Below are 21,777 nucleotides of genomic sequence, written 5' to 3' on the forward strand. Positions count from 1 at the left end.
TATGTGGTTGAGGGCCAGAGAACAACAACAACAAAAAATGGTTTGTAAAATTATAACATGCCTGAGCTTCAAAAGCTAGGCAGCAGGCAGAAACTGGGGTCAAAACCCAGGGAACATTAGCAGTATAACCCTGTCACATCATGTCCTCCCTGTTAGGAGGCTGAGTCTGTCTTTCACGGGATCCATAAATCAGCTAGTGTGTTCACTGCTGCACCTCTGATATGTCTAAGACTCCTGACATGATTCACTTAGTCAGGAAACATAATGCAGGCTGAAGCCAAGGCAGGCCATCAGCAACATGTCTGCAGTCAACTTGGCCAAATCACATTAACCTCTTAAAGCCTGACACTCGCTCCCAGTGAAGTTTTATAGAGCCCATCTGAGTTTTCTGTTTAGCACTCAATGAAGTGAAGTTCTATTATCCTGAAGTTAGAAACAAAGAAATTGGACTATGTGAATGTTCCAAATGCTCTATTTGGAAACAATCCAAACGTTCATCATTAATTATTCCTCAGCAAACAAAAGAATGCACTATGAACATGTGCTACAGCATGGAAGCATCTCAAAATAATTTGCTGAGTGAAATAAGCCAGACAAAAGAGTATCCACTGCAGGATTCCATCTTATAAAATTCTAGAAACATTAACTAATTTGTCCTGACAAAGCACATTAGTGGTTGCCTAGGGACTGGGTTGGGAGAGGAGGGCTTGAAGGAGTGAGAAGGGGCAGGAGGGAGGGATTTCAAGAGATTGGAAACTTTTGAATGGATATATGCATTATCTCAATTGTGATGATGGTTTCACCTCATAGATACACACGTCAATGTTTACACTTAGGTCAGTAATCCTTCAATAAAGCTATTTGATAAAAGTAACTGGGCTAACCCAAAAGAAATCAGGCTGAATCCAAGTATAATATATATTTTAAATAGAAATATAATTCATAATTATTTTTAAAGTATTTATTTCCATGGAGATTTAAATGTCCTTTAAATGTTAATACTTCTCAGGAATCTCCTTATATTATTCCTCATGCCTCACTTTATATCAATATCTATTGGAGATCCAGTAATATGCCAGGAATTATTGTAAGTTTTATGGATACATCAGTGAAAAAAAAGTCATGCCTGCCCTCATAAAGCTTATATTCCAACAGAAGACAGAATTAAAAGTAAATGGGTAAAAATATGACATGTAAAACAGTAGTAAGTGCTAAGGAGAAAAATAAAAGGGAAAAGGAATAAAAAGTCTTGGATATGCAGAGTTTCCATTTTTAACCCAGTGATCAGAGAAGGCCTCCATAAGGTGACATTTGCGTAAAGAGAGTTACAGGAGAGAGTCATAAGTAAGTATGGGAAGAAATTGCTAAAAAGAAAAAAAGCAAATGAAAAGGCCTTGAGGTGGGGTGCTTGCCTGGAATTTTGAGTGGCTAAGGTTGGTAAAAGAAAGAGTAGTCCATGAGGTCCAAGAAGCATCCAGAGGCCAGATTATAGAGCCTCACAGGCCACGGTGAGGATCTGGGCATTTCTGCTCTATGTGAGATAGGAAGCCACAGAAGGTTTTGAGCAGAAGAGTGACATCATCCGATTTTTTTTTTTTAATTTACTGTGGCTGTGGTTAAAGACAGAGGGAGAGGGTGGAATCAGGGACAACAAGAAAGAGTTAATTCAGGAGGGAAAAATTGGTACTTGACTTGGGGGTAACAGCAGACGTGGTAAGAAGTAGCCAGAGCTTGGATTTTGAATGGAGTAGAGTCAACAGGATTTGCTGATGAAACAAATGAGAATAATGTGGGAGAAAATTCTGATCAAGGACAACTCCAGGGGTTTGTGCCCAGGCAAGCAGAAGGATGGAGATGCCTTCTGATGAGCTACTAAACACTGGTGGGAATAGGTCTGGTGGGGTGGAGTTTAGGAACTAGGTTGTAGGCATGTGAAGTTTGAGACGCCTATTAAACATCCAAGTGGAGACATTAAAGTCTGTTATCTGTGAGTCTGGAATGCTAAAGAAAAGTCTAGACTTAGGATCAAACTTTGCAAGTCATCAGATAGAAATGATCTTTAAAGCTGTCAGTCTAGATGATCTATCACCACAAGACAAAGCCAAGGACTGAGCCCCAGGGCCCTCTAAATTCATGTGCTGGATAAAAGAGAGAAACCTGCTAAGTAATGCCCAGAGGTTTAGGAGACAAATAAAAGAGGGTAGGACATTGGAGGCCAAGGGGGCAGATTTTCAGGAAGAGGGAGTCATCAAGGGTATCAAATACTGTCCTGACTGTATGCTATCAAGATGTATGCTCTCTCTGTACTTTATGCAAGATTCATTCATGACTTTACTGATGACCCTCAAATCTATATTTTCTGAGCTCCAGACCTAGATCTCCAACTTTCTGTTAGATACTTCAAGGTGAATGGCCACAAGTAGCTCAAACCCAGCATTACCACAATTGAATCAATGATGTTTACTGTGTCTGCCCTGAAGCTATTCTTCTGTGGCTCCTTATGCAAGTGAATGTCACCAACACACCCAGGCCAGACACCTGGGTGCCACAATGCCTTGTCCCTTCACCCAGCTCAAATGCAGACATCATCTCCATGTCTTTCAAATCAAAGCATTTACTTAACCTATTTTCTCTACTGTAGGCATATGCTATGGGAGGAGGAAAGGATACAAAACTGAAATAGTCCTTTCCCTCAAGGAGACTAGAGGAATCATATACCTAAACCGTACAGAAAATGCTGTACCTTAGGGTGAAGGCATGTTTTAGTTGGCTGACAATAAAAACAAAATCTACATTCCAAGATTGCTCTGCCAAGATTACCTTTTAGATCATTCTAGATTCACCTTTTACAGAATTTTTATTTTACTCATGCTTATTATATCATTTTTTATCATTTCGTCCTAGTCATGACGATCAAATGTGCTATATCTGACATTGTTTTCTCCATGTTAAATATAAGGAAAATAAAAGGCTAGAAAGGCATACTAATTGCCCACAGTCAAATTAACGATAAACTGAATTTAGAACATAGTCTCTAGTGCTTCTGCTAGACTCTGCCACCCACTGCTCCCACCTGTGTGTGACTATGACAGGACTCCATTTCCTCCTTTGTCATAGACAGAAGGAGAGTCTTTCTTCTGTGCAAGCTCGACACTGGACATGCACAGAGGGAGACGGAGCAGAGAGCAAGAACACTATGTGCCTGAGGACTGGAGGACCAGGTAGAGGAAAGAGCCAAGATTCAGGAGGGGGCTGGTAATAAGCCAGAATGTTGGGCCCAAGTGCTACATGTGAATTCTCTCTCAATCTCCCCTCTTCCAGAAGCATCATTTCTAGAAGTCATTTAGCACATCCAATGGACTTTTCTTCTATCTCCTTACAACCAGAAATATGGCTGCTGCACTGGTATAACCATTCCCTGGGGCAGCTGCCCTCGGCAGGAGGTGGCCGCTCTAGAGAAGCAGGAGTGTTTGAGGAACCCAAAAAGGCCTTTAGCTCAAACATCTTCCCCACTGGGCCTTATCAAAACTTCTTTTCAAGGAGCAATAAATTTTAATTGGATTGAGGTTTTCTCAGAAGAGTTTCATGTAAACAGGGATTCCTTTATTTAATTAATTGCATTTTTACCATGAGAAATGGCCTTGAGAGAATGAAAAAAAGTATATGCATTTCATGAGACACTATTGAGTCAGAGAGACTATCTAGGCCAGAAAGGGCCCATATAGAAGATTGTTGACCAGGCTGTGGGCATGTGGAGGATGGGGTGGGAGTGAGGTGAGGTGGGGAGCAGAGAGAGAATGGATGAGAGGGTGCTAACTGTAAAAGTTAATTGCTTTACTTTCAAAAAGTATAGGTGTCAAGAGTTCATTTCTAGAGCCCACTGTCCAGTTGGAGATGCCTAGAACTCATTAAGGGCACCCCACTCCAGTACTCTTGCCTGGAAAATCCCATGGACGGAGGAGCCTGGTGGGCTGCAGTCCATGGGGTCGCTAAGAGTCGGACACGACTGAGCGACTTCACTTTCACTTTTCACTTTCCTGCATTGGAGAAGGAAATGGCAACCCACTCCAGTGTTCTTGCCTGGAGAATCTCAGGAATGGGGAAGCCTGGTGGGCTGCCGTCTATGGGGTCGCACAGAGTCGGACACGACTGAAGTGACTTTGCAGCAGCAGCAGAACCCATTAAGAGTGAGTGTTTTATCATTCAAGGCATTGTTTCACATGTCATCCTAACATTACATTTTACTTTCAGAATGGCTGAATGTTCTCCACGATTGTGTTTACTATGAAAAACAGTGAAACTGACAGTGGGCCAAAAGAAGTTTATCATCTTAGGAACAGAGTTCTGTGGCTAGTGCCTCTATGTCACATCACCCATCATTACCTTTTCCTCAGGGCTGCTATGTACAGCTGAAGAGGTCGTGCACTGCCCAGCTCCAGAGAGAGTCATTCACATAGCTTCTGATTTGAATAGCATTCTCTGGAGTTGGGAAGCATTCAGATACCTTGCACCCCCTAATAACCAGTAGGGGGAAAGGGAGTGAAGATATGAGGCTAGTTCAAGAGAAATCTAATGGGTAAAGAGGGTAAACTGAATAAGCTCCAAAACAGGCCCAGATGCTGACCATTCCCTTCTCCAGAGGCACTAGGGGTCCCAGTAGACAGATCAAGGGCAGCTCTTGGCTGCCACCACTGTGTAATACTGTCACACACTTTATGGAGTTCTCAGGGCATTAGGCAACGTGTCAAGGATTCCAAGAGGCAAAGATTTGTTTCCTGACCTCTCCTTCTGGAGTTTACACACCAGTTGAATAGAAAGAGTGGGCACAATAAATAAATATAAAGAAAAAAATCAAAGAAGAGAAAAAGGAAGATAAGTGGTATTAACTTTTACAGTTAGATAAAGGAAGATAAAAGGTAGATAAGTGGTATATAGATGGCATTAAGAACTAAAGGATTTTGGGACTTCTCTAGTGGTCCGGTGGTTAAGACTTCCCCTTCCAATGCAGGGGGCGGGGATTCGATCCCTGTTAGGGGAGCTAAAAACCTACATGCCTGGAGACCAAAAACCAAAACATAAAACAGAAGCAGACTGTAGCAAATTCAATAAAGTCTTTGAAAATGGTTCACATTAAAAAAAAAAAAACTGAAGAATTTTAAGGAGCCATATCTAAGGGAACTGGGGGAGTGAGTTTTAGCTGTGCCTGGAACAAGAATCAGCATTAACTGAAAAAAAAAAGGAGGAGAAGGAATCTTCCAGGCCAAGTAGAGGCTAAAATGGGGCTGGCTCTTTGGATGACACATCACTCCATTTCCTTGGCTCCTTCTGTGGGACGAGCCACTGCTCCCACAGAACCTCCACCCTGTGCTGTCATTTTCCACACCTGATTTGCTTGTCATACACAAATGCTCCTATTTTAGGAAATTTGGACACAATCCTCACATGCTAAGCTCTACCCTCTTGTGTCACTCCTCAGGATACTCAGAAGCTCTTCTTTGGCAGCAATGAGTACAAACAGTTTAACATTTTTAAATATTCCAAAGAATGATCATTGGTGTCATAAACAAGTGAACCAACAATACTCAACCTGAACCACCAGATGTCAGCCTTTATACACTAATCAATCTCAACGGTCCACAGGCTCAACAAAGTACATGAGCTCATGAATTCATGATAGGAATTTTCTATAGCAGCCCAGGGTCTTCAGACAGTTCTATTAGTAAACAGAGATGCTCCAAAAAATCCTGCAGTCACTACTGTACCCGCACTGGACCCTCCATGTTAGCTGCTCTGCACTGCATAGAAATGAGTGTCATCTGGCAGAGCTACTCAAAGGAAAACTTAAAAAAAAAAAAAGTCTGTTCCAGGTTGAGATGGAGGGAAGATAGTAAGGAGAACAGCTGCTGCTTTCATACCACCAACTGCACCTATGGCAAAATATAGCTGTCCAGTTTGTAGAGCTTTCTCTATTTGCTGAGGGCACTTAGGAGTTAGAGACCAGGTAGTTAAAACCCTGCTGGATGCATACCATACTTCATCTAAGCAGGACAGTCTGAGGGGATTGTTCCCCATCAGTTTGTTCACCTGGATCTCCAATCATCCCACAGTCACTCCTGTGGGAGCACAGTTGTCCTCAATGCCAGATGTAATACCTTTGAAACCCAATCAGCTTGTCATTCTTCCCTTCCAATGACTTTCCATAGCACTGGAGACATAAACTCTCTGCCATGCCATGCGAGGTGCTGCTTGGGCTGGCCCTACCTGTCTGCCCCTACATTACCCACTCCATTGCCCCACTCTGCCCCCAGCAATGGCCGTTATACTATTCCAAGACTAAACCAAATGCATTCCTGCCTCAGGGCCTTTGCACTCACTGTTTCTTCCCTCAGGAAGTTTTTTCCTGGAAGTCTTTGCCTACTTGTTCCTTCATTCAAGTGTCTGGAAAAGCATAGCCTTCTTTCCCACCCCCTGCCCCCACCCTCTGGCTTCACTGCACAGCTTGCCAGATCTTAGTTCCCCTCAGTTCAGTTCAGTTCAGTTCAGTCGCTCAGTCGTGTCCGACTCTTTGCGACCCCATGAATGGCAGCACGCCAGGCCTCCCTGTCCATGACCATCTCCCGGAGTTCACTCAAACTCACGTCCATCGAGTCAGTGATGCCATCCAGCCATCTCATCCTCTATCGTCCCCTTCTCCTCCTGCCCCTAATCCCTCCCAGCATCAGAGTCTTTTCCAATGAGTCAACTCTTCGCATGAGGTGGCCAAAGTACTGGAGTTTCAGCTTTAGCATCATTCCCACCAAAGAAATCCCAGGGCTGATCTCCTTCAGAATGAACTGGTTGGATCTCCTTGCAGTCCAAGGGACTCTCAAGAGTCTTCTCCAACACCACAGTTCAAAAGCATCAATTCTTCAGCGCTCAGCTTTCTTCACAGTCCAACTCTCACATTCCCCTACTAGGAACCAAATCCAGGCCACAGCAGTGCGAGTCCTAACCATTGGACTGCCAGGGAATTCCCAAAACATTGCCTCCTTACAGAGATCTCACCTGACTCTTCTATATAAAATATAACCACCTGTGGAGATTCCAGGCTTTCACTGCCATGTGGCCCAGTTTCAGTCCCTGGTCAGAGAACTGCAAGCCACAGGGTGTGCCCCCGCAAGACACAAAATTAAATAAAATATAAACTTTCATTGCCCTACCAATTCCTAATTCACTCCATCCCCTCATCCACTTTATTTTTCTCTATAGACCTACCATTGTCTGAAATTATATATTTTTTGTTTACTTATTTGTTATTGTCTTCCATACTAGAATGTAAGCTCATGAGGGCCAGGACCTGTGGGCCCTGTTTACTTCCCTATCACCTATCCTTTAAGAAACAGTGTATACATAGTCACCCCACAACAAATATTTGTTGAATGAATACATGAAATTCATTCTCTTACCCTATAAGTTACTTTTCTATTTCCATTCATGGCATTTCTTTTATCCTAGTCAAATAACTGAATTTGGGAGTATTTTTGACTCGTCATTCTCATTTCTATGTTCAATCATTGCTAAGACTTTTCTGGCCTCTGATGTGAGGCCAGAGGCCTATCACACCAGCTTAACTGCCACTGCCATCAGCAGAGCATGACCTCCCATCACCCCATCCCCCTCCACAAAACACCACACCCCACACACTCACTCACACACATGCACACAACACCCCCTCCACTTCCTGAGTTTAGAAACCATCCAAATAAGATCTCTACTAGTCTTCTATGAAAACACTTTCCTATAGTTCACCTGCTCTCTCTGTTCCCTGATTTTGCCTTGACTTTTCCTGACATTGTGTACACTATTCCTGCTACCAGAAATGCCCTCCACTCATCACTCTGGTTAAACCCCATTCCCATTTTTTATATCCCAACCCAAATCCTCCCTTCTATATAGAACTCACATTGACCACTACACATCATAGTAATGTCTCCCACCTCTGGCCTCATCTCTACTACCCACTTAAGTGATAAGTGATTTTAATCATTTAAGGCCTTAAATTATCTAATGCTTTTTATACACACACACATACATGTGTGCACATATGCATACACACACACATTCATTTACCTCTGCTGGGCATCCTACCCACCTCCAAAAGTGTTTGAAAAAAGAAAAGTGTTACCGTTTACTCTCTACCTATATAAAATTATAGAACATTGGGTCTATATTTGGTTCAAATTCTTACATTTTAGGATAAATAAACTGAGGTCCCTCTAAACAGGCTGGTAGACATTAAACAGTACTTTTCCAGGTCTGATAATCTGACAACTGTCTTGTTGTAGAATGACACTCAGCCCCCAGAATAATACACTTACCACGAAGTTCTTTTTTTCCAGACAGAATTTGATAGAATATGTGGTAGTTCCTCTCTCCAGGCTGCTGGAAAATCACCCGGGATTTTTCAAACAAATCTGCATAATAAGGCATGAGTAAAGATTCAAATGTAGGTGTTCTTGCAAAACTTAGAAGAAAAGTGATCAGACAGTGCAGTGCCTACTTACAGATGTCGATATCTGCAGATGACAGCTTGCCTCTGGCACAAAAGTGCATCCTGATGAACTTGCCCTGAGTGAACACAGAACACAGTCTCCTATTTAACATGCCAAACAGCTGCAATGGTTTCATTATACACATCACTCCCAAAGTAACTACTTCCTCCAAAGTTAAAAAAAAAAAATTCCACATGGGGTGTGATGGCACCAGTTAATGTCAAGAGGCAGCCAGAGTGTCATCAGGACTGGCAGTGGGCCCAGAGTCTAGCCTCAGATCTGCTCATCACTGACTGTGTATTCTTTTTTTTTTTTTTTTTATTGAAGAGTAGCTGATTTACAATGTTGTGCTAGTTTCAGGTGTACAAAGAGATTCAGTTTTATATCTATAAATGTATAATTTTCATATATATAAACATATAATTGTTATTTATATAACATATATATGATTTCATATATATACAATTTATTTATATATAATTTACATATATATACATATATACATTTTGTTTTTCAGATTCTTTCCCATTACAGGTCATTCACTACAAGACATTGAGTATAATTCCCTGCCCTGAACAATAGGTCCCCATTGGCTATCTATTTTATATATAATAGTGTGTATATGTTAATCCCAAACCTGTAATTTATCCCTCCCTTCTCCTCTTGGCTGTGCATTCTTATGTACATTATAGAATTTCTCCAGGCCTCAGTGTTCTTATCTAAAACTGAGAAACATAATATCTGCTTGATATATTCTTTTATTTACCAGCAAACATTTGTTGAGCATCTACTATGATCCAGAAAACCTGCTAGACACTGGAGATACCACATGGGAAAAGTAGATGTGCCCCAAATCTTCTAAATTCTAGGTGTAAGCAGCAAATGCAACAGCTCTGACTGAGGAATATTTGCTGTGTTTTGAAATCAAAAGAAAAGCCAGATGTGAAGGAGTGCAGCAAGTAAGAGAAAGCAGAGAAGAAAGCAGAGTCTGAGAGTAGGCAGGCAGCAGGCACCATATTAGGTCAGCCATGTGGCCACAGGAAGGAGTGGGGTTTTACTTTGTGTGTGCTCAGAAGACATTGGGAGGTTTTAAGCAGAAGAGTGACATGATGGGACTTAAGTTTCAAAACATCACCTTGGCATGATTATAGATGAGGCTCCCTTCCTTCCTTGTCAATGAAAAGCCATAAGACAGTATCTGATGGGACAGAAAGTCTGCCCAGAGGTTACAGAGCCCAGGTGCATCAAGACACAGTCAAAGAGGCAGTCCAGTGGGCTACGGCCCACAGGATGAGGAAGTCAACCCAGAAGGGAAGGCAACCTGGAGGAGGTGAATCCAGGCAAGGAATCACAGCAGGATGCAGACTGGCAAGGGGAGAGCAGCCACATACAGGATGAGTAAGCCAGTAAGTTAAAAAAATGCATTCTAACAGGATCCATACACACAAACACACATTTGTACATAAACACATAAAAACATGTACATAGGTGTCCCTGCATGTGTATGTGCATTTACACACATATACATTTATGTACTGTCAACTGAAAAAAACTCACAACCTAAAAGTTGAGAATTATGTTTATTCAGTGGACTTACTGAGGACTTAAGCCCAGAAGATAGCCTCTCAGATAGCTCTGAGGGACTGCTCCACAGAGGTAAGGGAGGTGCCTGGGTATACAGGAGTCTTTGCAACAAAAATCAGGTAATCAGAACATCAAAAGATGCTGCTAATCAAAGAAAATAGACCATCTCAAGTTAATGAGTTTAGTGCTTGTCTATTTATGGGAAGATGCAAGAATCTGGCTCATTGAAATTATTCCTTTGATATGCCCCTTAACTATCTAGGGCCAGTATCCTGCTTGTCTCCAACTTCATGTATGGAGTATTAATCTAAAGAAGTTAACCTGGATTTCTTGATTTTTTTTAATCCCCCCTTTCTTTCTTTCTCTTGTCTTTCCTTCATCTTTCCATTCATCCATCTTTGTTTAATTTGCTTCGCTACTTCTTTCCTTCCATCCTTCCAATTTTTTTCTTGTTCTTGGTCTTTTTCAATTGCTTTCTTTCCTTATTTATTTTTCTTTCCACTTGCTATTCTCTTCTTTCTTCCTTTTATTCTACTCTTTTCTTTATCTTCTTTTTCTCCTCCCTCTTTTCCATCTTTCCCTTTTCCCTCTCTTGGCCTTTTTTCCCCGCAGTTTTATTCTTTAGTATTTAAGCAGAAATTCTCACCACATTCTGACAAATCCCAAATCTATCCATTGTTTTCTAGACCAGTATTAGTACCTGTTACACAGCCAGATACCACAAGCAGAGGTAAGTGTGGTCAGGGCAGCTCTAAGGTTTTTGGAGGGAAACCAGTCAAATAAGCAGGAGGCTATTATTTAATCATGCCTAGAGACTCAGCAGCAGTAACAGCAGACTCAAAAGGAAGCCTTTTACAAATTTCCTTGTAAATTATATAATGGCTCCCTGGCACCCATTCTTGGCATAAAATGGATTAGTGACCTTAATCCAAATCGTTTTATCTTGGGACTATTAGTTATCAAAAAATACTTTAAAAAAGTGGTTTCTTTTCCCCCTGTCAGAAAAATCCCCAGTGAAATATATCCAGGGGCAGGGGGTTCATAGGCAAAAGTAGAAACAATAATTGTAGTAAGTGAATTCGGAAGTGCTTACCAAAATGACTTTTACAAGGAGTATAGGAAATTACAAAGAAGAAATTACTTTCAAATCTGTAAAATGTAGTAAATATGAAACATCATTAGAATTTGCTGAGTGAGCTTTCCTACTAGGACTGGTAAGGAATTTTAAAGTATTAACATATTTTCTTCCTGAAATTGACTACCTAGTAGAAGCTTCGCAGGTATTCATCTTAATTATATTAATGATGAAGCTAGCAAAATTTTTTGAGGAATCTAACAATATTATGTACAGTCATCAAAAACCTTCTTTGATGTTCTAGAAAAAAATTTTTTCAGATCTGTGTGCTCAGGCATGAAGTTAACCATTTGCTAAAAATGAAAGACTCCAATATACTGCTCAATTCAGTTACTTACAAAACGAGAAGAGTTGTCATTTATCAGGGTTTTGGCATTTCCAAATGCTTCCAAGACAGGGTTCACTTGTTTGATTTGATCTTGTAGAGTTTCCTTGGATACAGGTAAGAGAAATACAACTGATGAAGTGTTTGGCCGAATTCTGTAATGTGGCAAGCCTTCCATACCAAGGTCAAAGCTCATTCTTGTTTTGATAATAAATGGCCAAAAACCACTTCTGAATTTGGTGATAAAATATTACTTTGGAATGGGAACTTAGAAAAATAGATGGAGGAAAGACTGACAATATATGATGCCTCTAAGACTATAGGTTGGAGGTCATTCACTTGCAATGTTTCTTTATTTGGTTGGCATTGGTATGAGTAGGAAAAGAAAATTGATATTTTACCAAAGTAAATAATAACAAATACCATAGCCTATTTCCAAACTTCATTCCATATACTCCTCCTCGTTGCTAATCTGCTGCTCTTCCCATTCAATCCTTACACCTAGAAATTTATTCTAAGATAATACAGCAGACTCTTGGCATTATCAGTTATATTTTTGCTTGCTATTATCCCTAAGTAATCTCGAGGTTCATACCAAGAAGTGACTTGAAATGGTATTTATTAGTCTTAAGTTTAAACACTATGTGCTCAGGCTGATGGGGCAAAGCAGGTCATCTACTTTGGGCAAGTCTTTTTTTTCCCTCATTGAATGAGTTTTAATGACCACTTAGCACCTAAACTGCCACTGCCTAAACTTTCCACTGAGTCCCAAATACTCTTTGTATGAGGAGAATTTCACAGTATGTAGTATTTCAGAATCTATAGACTCATAAATACTATGTTCTTTCTATGTATTATGGGTTTACTTAAAGTAATTGGGCTATATGAGCAAAATTTTTCATGAAAGTTTTTGTATTATGTATTGTGTTATGTATTATCACAGGGCTCAATGGTTAGACCAAACAAATGCACACCAAATAACTTAAAATGTACACAAAAATAAAGTATCATATAGTGGATAATAGAATTCAGTGATAACTAAAGAAATTAATCAAATTCAGGACTGTGGTAGCCGGAAAAGAAACTTTCTAAGGTTTGAAAATTAGACTAGATTGCTATTTTGACATACTTTTACTTTGGAAAAACAGCAGGAAACATCCAGTATCAAATTGAAAAGCAAGATAGCAAATTCAGGCATAGAAAGACGAGCGGCTCCAACAGCTCAATAGCTCATTGATTTTGAGCTCTGCTCAGCTTTCACTTTTCACTTTCATGCATTGGAGAAGGAAATGGCAACCCACTCCAGTGTTCTTGCCTGGAGAATCCCAGGGAAGGGGGAGCCTGGTGGGCTGCCGTCTATGGGGTCGCACAGAGTCGGACACGACTGAAGTGACTTAGCAGCAGTAGCAGCAGCAGCATTATCTAACCTTATTTTACAGACCAACTCTCATATCTAGGTATCCTCAGATTATTACCATCAACCTGTTAACCCAATAAGCTAAAGCAAACATTACCAAGTATAAAAACATTTAAATAGAAGGTAAAGTTTTTCAGAACCTAGAATGTGGTTAAAGTTGAGGGTACATCCACTGAGCATTTGGAATTTGAACCAGAAGTTAGGGGTAAAGGAAGCAGAGTTCTCTCAGTGAATATTTGAGGAAGCCTGACCTCTCACAGTAGCTAAAGGGATTAAGAAATAGTAATACCAACAGTGGCTGTTCAGGGCATTGGTGACCATAGTTTGAGCAGAAGATGGTGTGGATCTTAAGTACCTAATTCTCAAAGAGTCCAACCAAGAAAGATGAGGCCAATAAGGGCCCCTTGAAGCAGATCTAAAGCAGATTATGTAATTTCCTGGTTTTGGATGATTGGTTCAGAGCACTTGATGATTTTCCTGAGAGGAAAATATGGGGAAAAAAGACTTTTCATAATTTTTTAATTGTCCTGTGGCATTGTCCCCTCCTTTCTTCCCGTAAGAGGTCAGGGCAGAGCCTCCATCATTAATGGAGAGGGCCACCTCACCTTTTCTGCCAATATGCATGAATGCTTACCAGCTTTCCCTTGGATTCACCCGTGGTTGCTACAGTGGCAAAATACTGGATAATATGTTTGGTGTTCACTGTCTTTCCAGCACCAGATTCTCCTCTATGATCAGAAATTCAGTGACAGTTAACTGGTTCAGATTATAAATGCAATGAAAAACAAATAATTTTAACCACATTAACTAAGAGGGAGAGCTTTATGGAAATGTGGAACTTTAGAGGGAACTTGAAGGAGAGGCAGACATTTAATTGGTTGGGAGGGGGGATATCTTAGGCTAGAAATGCAGCATTAGCAAAAAATCTGGAGTAGAGAAAGATCAAAGACTTTTATGAAAATAAGAAGCCTGCCCTTCCTGGTCCCATTAACTAAAAGGTTAAGGGTATCTTTGCTAATTAGAGATAGGTCTCCTCATTACCAACTATTCAAGAGATTGTCACATATGAAAGCTGTGACCACATGGCCAGGTCCAACCCTCTCCCTCAGAGGAGAACTGACTGGTCACTCCACCAGGAGGTTGAGCTTTATACTCCCCTTTTACCTTTGACAGTCAGCTAGCTTTGTAAAGTGGGGAGAACACCACAGTGAATTTATAGCCTTATCGCCCAAAGCATCATAGGTTTAAGGTCTGCTTTTATCTGTCTGAAACTCTAAAAAGTGAGTCTGTCCTCTCTGCAAAGGATTGAACTCTAACCACTCTTCTGGCTCTAAGATTCTGAGACCCTATTATTTTTCTGGGGATGACTAAAGCCAATGGATAGCCCAATACATGAGGTGGCATCATCATTGCTTAGGAAGAGCAAGAACTTAAGCATTTCCCTGCCTCTCGAGTCCTAGCCTCTGCCTCAGTCACGGTGCTGACAGTTCACCTGGCCAGCCAGTGCTCCTCCCTGCAAGATCAACATACAACATGGTCTCAGTGAAATCCTTTCCTTCCTTCCTCTTCACTCCCTTTTCTTGCCCCTCCGGGCACCATCTTTAATTCCCACTACCTAATGTACTGGGCTTCCCAAGCGGCACAGGAGTAAAGAGTCCGCCTGCCAATGCAGGAGACACAAGAGATGGGGTTTGATCCCTGGGTCGGAAAATCTCCTGGAGGGGGAAATGGCAACCTGCTCCAATATTCTTGCCTGGAAAATTCCATGGAAAGAGGAACCTGGCAGGCCCCAGTCTATGGGGGTCACAAAGAGTAGGACACAACTGACAGACTGAACATGCAGGCATGAAACCAAAGTACCTTGGCCTGCTCCAGTCTGGCTGCTCACAATAGCATGTTATCTGTCCAGTGGTCAATCCCACTGGACTTTCAGTCTTTCAATCCAACTAGCCAACCAGAGAACTCTGAAAATGATCATTTGGATAGGGAGCTCTCTTCATCAAGAAGATGATTAAGACCAGCGTGTGCACTGCAGGTTCTAAAGTATCTTCTAAAATGGGAGGCAGCCTAGTGGGCACCATATTTGGCTAAGCACTGACTTACGTGTTATGACAATTTCCTGAGAATCTTACTATTGCCTAGCCTGTATCTGGTATCTGAAGAACAACAATTCAAAGGCAGTGAGTTTATGTTTCATATCCAGTGAAATGTAGGTGTCTATTTTGATGGAAACTCTCACTGCTGGCCAAAAAGTAAAAGCAAGCACTTACGTGAAGAGTATAGACTGATTCTCTCGACCTACAAAAGAAAGGAAAATGTCAGAACATTCTTCTGCTAGAATTTCTATGTACAGTATGAATTTATTCAAAATTTCCTTGGTTACAGTTTGAGAACAGGAGAAGGATTTGCTCTGTATACAGTTAGAAAAAAGATACTATTCAAATGGTACAAAGTAAAAGAGATTTTTCTCTTGACCCTATATAGGCTAGTCATAAGAACATACAAATTCCATCACCATTTCCTTGCTCCAAATATAAATGATAAATGACAAACGGTTGACATATCACTATTTTAAGGCTTTTATTAAGCCTGGTGTAAAAATAACCACAGAATAACTTCTTTGTGCCAAACATTCTAGCAGGTGCTTTCTCTAATAAAAGCTGACAGCTACAGGGGGCTCACTCTGGGCCTGCCACTGGGCTGAGCACCTTCAAGGCATTATCTCCCTTAATTTGACATGTGAGCTAATCGTCCCCGTAACCCTAGGAGGTAGGCCCTATTTTGCCCATGTTTCATCTGGAAGGAAACAAGGCTTCAAGTGATGAGGCAGCTGTAAAGGCCATGCTCCGTTCACAATGCCTACCTGCCTCTTAGCGACACGGACAAAAACTAGATCAGATATTTTTACCCTTCATTTTGTAGGGCAGACACTTACTGTGAAGCATATCCTGAAAGGCATTATTGGCCACAGCGAAGATGTGAGGGGGAGCGTCTGATCGCCTCCTGCCTTTATAGGCTGCCGCCACCGCTTTGTGATACACTGGAAGCTGCTTGTGAGGGTTGATGCTCACACAGGAGAGCCCTGAATATGTCTGATGGAAGATCAGAAAAGATTTCTGAAAATAGGTTAGGAATACTTGCAGGTTTGTCAGCTCTTTCACTGTCAGGTAACATCTGCTTGAATATTTACTTACAAAGGAACTAAGAGGAAAAGCGTTTTTGGATTCTTACAGAGAAGGGACTTCGAACAGAAAGAGACAGAACCAGGTTAGAGTAACAGGGGACCTGGGATTACCTCTTCCCTGGGAGAGCTGTCAACCACTAACTTGTCTGACACACACACAGGCCTTTCAAAGACAAGGAGGATTCTGACAGCAGGACTGCTGATATGAGGAACCCACTCTCAGGCATTGAGGCCTGAAGGGAGTCTGTGTCTCAGCAGGGTTAGGAACCTGATACCTTAGGCCCTGAGGGGAATAGCTCGTATGGGTCACTTACAGTGGTGGCTGGATTGTGGCTCCCCAAAGGGTATGTCCACATCCTAATCACCAGAAAATTTGATCTTATTTGGAAAAAGGATCTTTGCAGGTATAATTGAGGCAAGATCTCAAGATGATATCTGGTTGGGCCTTAAATCCAACAGCTAAAGACCTCATAAGAGACACACAGAGGAGAAGGCAATGTGGAGATGGGGGCAGAGACTGGAGTGACGCAGCCACTTGCTACCAGAAACCAGTACAGGTGAGGACTGGTTCTCCCCTTGAGACTCTGGCGGGAGTGCGAGAGCCTGAGATCTGTTTATCTGATCTTGGACTCTGGCCTCTAGCATTAGGACAGAATAAATTTCCTTTGTTTTAAGCCACTCTGTGGCAATTTTGTTACAGCATCCCAGGGAAAGGAAAACAGTCATGCAGCAAATCAGAATGCCCAGGAGTAAGCCAGCCGCATGGCTAGCCTTCCACAGTAATGGGTCCCAAAAGCCTTCATCTTTGCCTAATCCACGCAGTGTTGCTTCGGCTGGATGTGTCCTTAGTGAATTAAAAGAGCTGAGCAACCAATCATCCCCAATTCAATGATGATGGGGGAAAAAAATCATTCCATTTATTGAGCGCTAACTAGATAACAGGCACTGAACTACATGCTTTACCTACATTCTTTGTTTTATCCTTCAAGCTACCATGAAGAGACAGGCTTTATTATCCCATACTACTGATAAGGTCACTCCAAGAAGAAATAACTAGGGACTTCCCTGATGGGCCAGTGGCTACGACTCTTCACTCCCAATGCTGGGGGCCCAGGTTAGATTCCTGGTCAGGGAACTAGATCCCACATGTGGCAGCTAAAAGTTTTAGCTGCACGCCGCAACTAATTGTTTATGTGCTGCAACTGAGACCCAGCACAACCTAACTAAATAAATACTTTAAAAATAATAATAACTAGTAAGAGACTGAATTGGCATTTAAAAGGCACTGGTCTATCACTCTCCAAGCCTTGGGCCTTTACTTTTTTTTATTTTTTATTTAACTTTACAATATTGTATTGGTTTTGCCATATATCAAAATGAATCCGCCACAGGTATACATGTGTTCCCCATCCTGAACCCTCCTCCCTCCTCTCTCCCCATACCATCCCTCTGGGTCATCCCAGTGCACCAGCCCCAAGCATCCAGTATCGTGCATCGAACCTGGACTGGTGACTCGTTTCATATATGATATTATACATATTTCAATGCCATTCTCCCAAATCATCCCAACTTCTCCCTCTCCCATGAATATCTGTGGGAAGGGATATATATAATAACAAAATAAAAGTGGAAAAAAGTAAGGTCCCTGCCCAGTGGGCATTTTGCAAAGATGATCCTCATATGAGTATGCTTGAACTCAGTATCTTTTTTCACCTAAGAGAGGGCTGGGACATCACCAATATGATGCCAGCATGTTGTCAGCAGAGAGGCATATACACGTACATAGATCATCCAATGGTCATAGCGCCTCCTCAGGGCATGCAGCACAGATGCTTCATTGAGGTGAGTCAGCGTTGCCATGTCTTCAATCATTTCAAACTCTGGAGGATTCATCTGCTGAATTTCATCCTCCTTGACACTCAGATGCTGCAGAGAGGAGAAAAATATAAGATATATTCCCCTACTGCTTCTGTGCGCATTCATTTTTGCCAGGCATTGGGAAGAATATTCAAAGAGTGAAGAAAAAGATGCCTCATTAGAGGATGGAGCCAAAGAAAGTTAAACCAACCTGTTTCTTCCAAGAAACACGTGTTCCTCCTACTCATGTTCTCTCCTTGCCCAAAGATAAAGTCTTTAAAAGGGCTTTGGTTGAATCAAAATGTTCTAAATTGCAGCACCCTGATTCTGTGGTTCCCCACTGACTGACCGCCCCTGAGATAACACACATTATATTGCACATGATCTAGCCCCTCCTTAGATGTCTCAGCATATCCTGAATGTTTAAAAGGAGGAATTTAGGGTAATGGATCAAGCAGACAGACTCATCCTTTCAGACTTACTTTAGACCTATTCTCTTCCTCAAGCCTTCCCCAACTTCTTCAGCTCATTATTTTTCCATCCTTAAGTCTTTTACCATATATACAACCTGTACTATCTTGATATTATTAACTCTTGTCTGTGTTTTAATAATTGGCTGTGTGTGCATGCTAAGTTGCTTCAGTCATGTCCAATTCTTTGCAACCCTATGAACTATAGCATGCCAGTCTCCTCTGTCCATAGGATTCTCCAGGCAAGAATAATGGAGTGGGTTACCATTCCCTTCTCCAGGGGATCTTCCTGACCCAGGGATCGAACCCAGGTCTCTTAAGTCTCCTGCATTGGCAGACAGATTCTTTTACCACCAGTGATACCATCGGTACTTCTTGAGTACCTTCTATGTCCTTAGCATTGTGATAAGGGTTTTGATAACTATAGAAGAAGAAACCATCAAGATCCCTTCTTCAGATGCTTTCAAGCTAGATTATAAGCATCTGAAGAAGGGATCGTGATGGTTTCTTCTTCTTATCACAATGCTAAGGACATAGAAGGTACTCAGAAGTGTTGATATCTTGATTAACATTGCATTGCAATGCATTGCAACTATCAAATTGTTGCTTAGAGTTACTCTCATGTTTCCTAACCCTATTTCCTGTAGCCCTTTTCCTTGATTAGTACATATTGGTATCAGCTAATTGCTCCATTTAATCCCAGTTGGTAATACTTCTTCTAAGGCTCCCACACTCTCCATATTTTTTATCTCATTCCTATTAAGTCTTTTTTGGCACTGTTCAAACAATAACCCCTTTTCTTTTGAGTCCCTTTCAATTTCCATATTTCATGAACTCCTTCTCTCCTGTAGAACATAATCAGGTCTCTTACGTAAAAAACCTCCCCTTAGCTCTGATTCTGTTTTTCTCTCTTCTTTCAATACCAACTTTAAGTATTACTCCCCACCCACTGGCTTTATTGCCTTTGTTAATGTTTCAAAGATGAGATGGTTGGATGGCACCACCAACTCAATGGACATGAGTTTGAATAGACCCCAGGAGTTGGTGATGGACAGGGAGGCCTGACGTGCTGCAGTCCATGGGCTCACAAAGAGTTGGACACGACTGAGAGACTGAACTGAACTGAATGTTTCAAAGACCAAAGGTGACTGGAAGTGTAGTTACTTCTAATATCAGGAGGAGGAAGCCTGGAGCCAGGGGGATGCAGAGTGGGGCTGGGGGAATGAGACCTCCATTATATGGTGAACCAAGCCACCTACCTTTAGACTCCTCTTTCTACATCATTAATTTACTGCTTTCATGCTGATCTTCCTATGATTTATTTCATAGTTGTAACCACATTATATTCACAAATCACCTTAACTACTGTTTTAAAAAACAGCAGTTTTAAAAACTGTACTCATGGCAAAACTAATACAATTATGTAAAGTTTAAAAATAAAATAAAATTTAAAAATAAATAAATAAAAAGTGTACTCAGAAGAACAAACTTCTCATCTGGAGGCCTAATAAAATTGAACTGGACGCAATCAAGAAAGTGCAAAGACAACACACAGATTGGGAGAAAATAATTGAATCCTTCTGTTTCCTTATTTAAGACATTCTAAATTTAACCTTGCCTACATGTGTATGTTCCTGTTGATAAGGACCAAGTTCTGCCCTTAATTCCATTAATTAGTTATATAAAATTTACCTAATTTGTGATTTTTTTAAGCGTACAGACACTGCAAGGAAGGCATATTAAGACACCATAAGTGGTAGTTTTTGAGTGGCCTCCAGAATTTTACAGTTAAAATGATGATACTTTGAATCATAAATTGTCCAAATACAAAGATAAGGGTATGAAAAAGATAAACTTTCTTGATAATGATTGTAACTGTTTGTTATAGGATGTGGCCTGTTATGGAGTTGGAATGGGCAGAATTGGAAGGAGACTGGAGAACTACATATGGGCAGGAAATCACCTGTAAAATCCAAAAGGATATGTTTATTGAGTCAGAGCAGAAATAGGCCCAATTCTCCGCCATGGGGCTGGCAGGCACCTGAGGTCAATGATATTGACAAAGGTGCTGAGAATGGGCTGTCTGTTCAGTATTGCCTGTGGTTCTGAGTGCCTAGATGACAGGGAGAAGGGGCTGGGGACTGCTACAGCCTCACTACACATTCTCTCTAAGATGCCTCACCATCTAGTTTATGCCCCAACATTTGACCTAAGTTTCTCTTTCAAAGGTCATGGGTGACCTCCTGATTCTGAAGTTCAAGGCTTTCTCCAAGCCCTAAATCTCTTTCTCTAGCATTTAACATTACTGACTCTCGCCCATTTCTTGGCTCCTCTGACACTGTTCTATTCTTATTCAAATTATCCCACTCGTTCCTGATCCTACTAACATAGCTTGTTACATATTTCCTAAGAAAGACAGTATTTACTCCAAGTAAATATTTCCTAAGGTTATTACTTATTCCAAGAGGTACTTTTAAAAAGAGCTTGAAATATGATGAAAGAAGGGGGAAAGCTGTGCATGCTAGCTAGCATCAATGAGATTTACCACTAGCAATTGGTTTACTCTGATTCTTCAGTGTTTATCATTAAATCTTTGAGAATAAGTGGAAGAGTTTCTTAAAGATGAATGAGTTTTCTAAAGTCAGTGGCAGTTAGTGGGGTCAGTGGTGTCTCCTACCCAGGTTTTTAACAAAACTTAATTATTGAACAGCTAACTTAGTCACCCCAGGGATGAAATAAAGGTTTCTTTACCTTTCCATCTGTTGTCTCAACAAGTAGTCTGCCATCACCTGCACTCCCTTTAATCTCAGCCTCAACATAAGCATTCTTCTCATCATGAATCCAGCACTTTTTCTTCCCTACAGAGGAAAAAAACGGATTCCTAACTACAGTTCTTACAGGAAATGTACATTGAACAGTTTCATACTGACAGACATGATCTCATTTCTGCTGTCTGTTTATTGACTTGGAGTCAGGAACATAGGAAATTGCAAAGTTAGATAAAATCATGAAAGCCCATCCTGAAGATAAACCCACCTAAGGACTGTATAGGAACAAGAAACATTTTAGCCAATGGAGATTGGAAACATTTTGCTACACGACAGTTAAGTGCCAGCCATTGCCCATCCCTCCATCCCCAGCATTTACCTCCCACTAACAGCTCCAGGTGCTGGGCGATTGGCCTGGTGCTCTTACCCTTCCTAGCTCCTCTCCAAAAAACACCATTCAAGAAAAGTCTGGTTACAACTAAGTGAAAATTTAGGTTACTGTGCAT

At 41.2% G+C, this 21,777-nt stretch overlaps 1 protein-coding gene across 1 annotated transcript in view; it reads right to left on the reverse strand.

The window, feature by feature from the left end:
• Window positions 1-21,777, reverse strand: part of MYH15 (myosin heavy chain 15) — a 146,111-nt gene extending 124,334 nt beyond the window's left edge. Inside the window, exons 1-9 of the mRNA XM_055570077.1 lie at window positions 21,771-21,777; window positions 21,255-21,361; window positions 17,959-18,102; window positions 15,928-16,084; window positions 15,263-15,290; window positions 13,627-13,720; window positions 11,589-11,681; window positions 8,544-8,607; window positions 8,358-8,453 (exon numbers count right to left, since the gene is read on the reverse strand). Coding sequence (XP_055426052.1) covers window positions 8,358-8,453; window positions 8,544-8,607; window positions 11,589-11,681; window positions 13,627-13,720; window positions 15,263-15,290; window positions 15,928-16,084; window positions 17,959-18,102; window positions 21,255-21,361; window positions 21,771-21,777 — 790 coding nt within the window. The remainder of the gene's footprint in view (window positions 1-8,357; window positions 8,454-8,543; window positions 8,608-11,588; window positions 11,682-13,626; window positions 13,721-15,262; window positions 15,291-15,927; window positions 16,085-17,958; window positions 18,103-21,254; window positions 21,362-21,770) is intronic.

The sequence above is a fragment of the Bubalus kerabau genome, chromosome 2 (genome assembly GCF_029407905.1).
Source record: "Bubalus kerabau isolate K-KA32 ecotype Philippines breed swamp buffalo chromosome 2, PCC_UOA_SB_1v2, whole genome shotgun sequence".
NCBI lineage: Eukaryota > Metazoa > Chordata > Mammalia > Artiodactyla > Bovidae > Bubalus > Bubalus kerabau.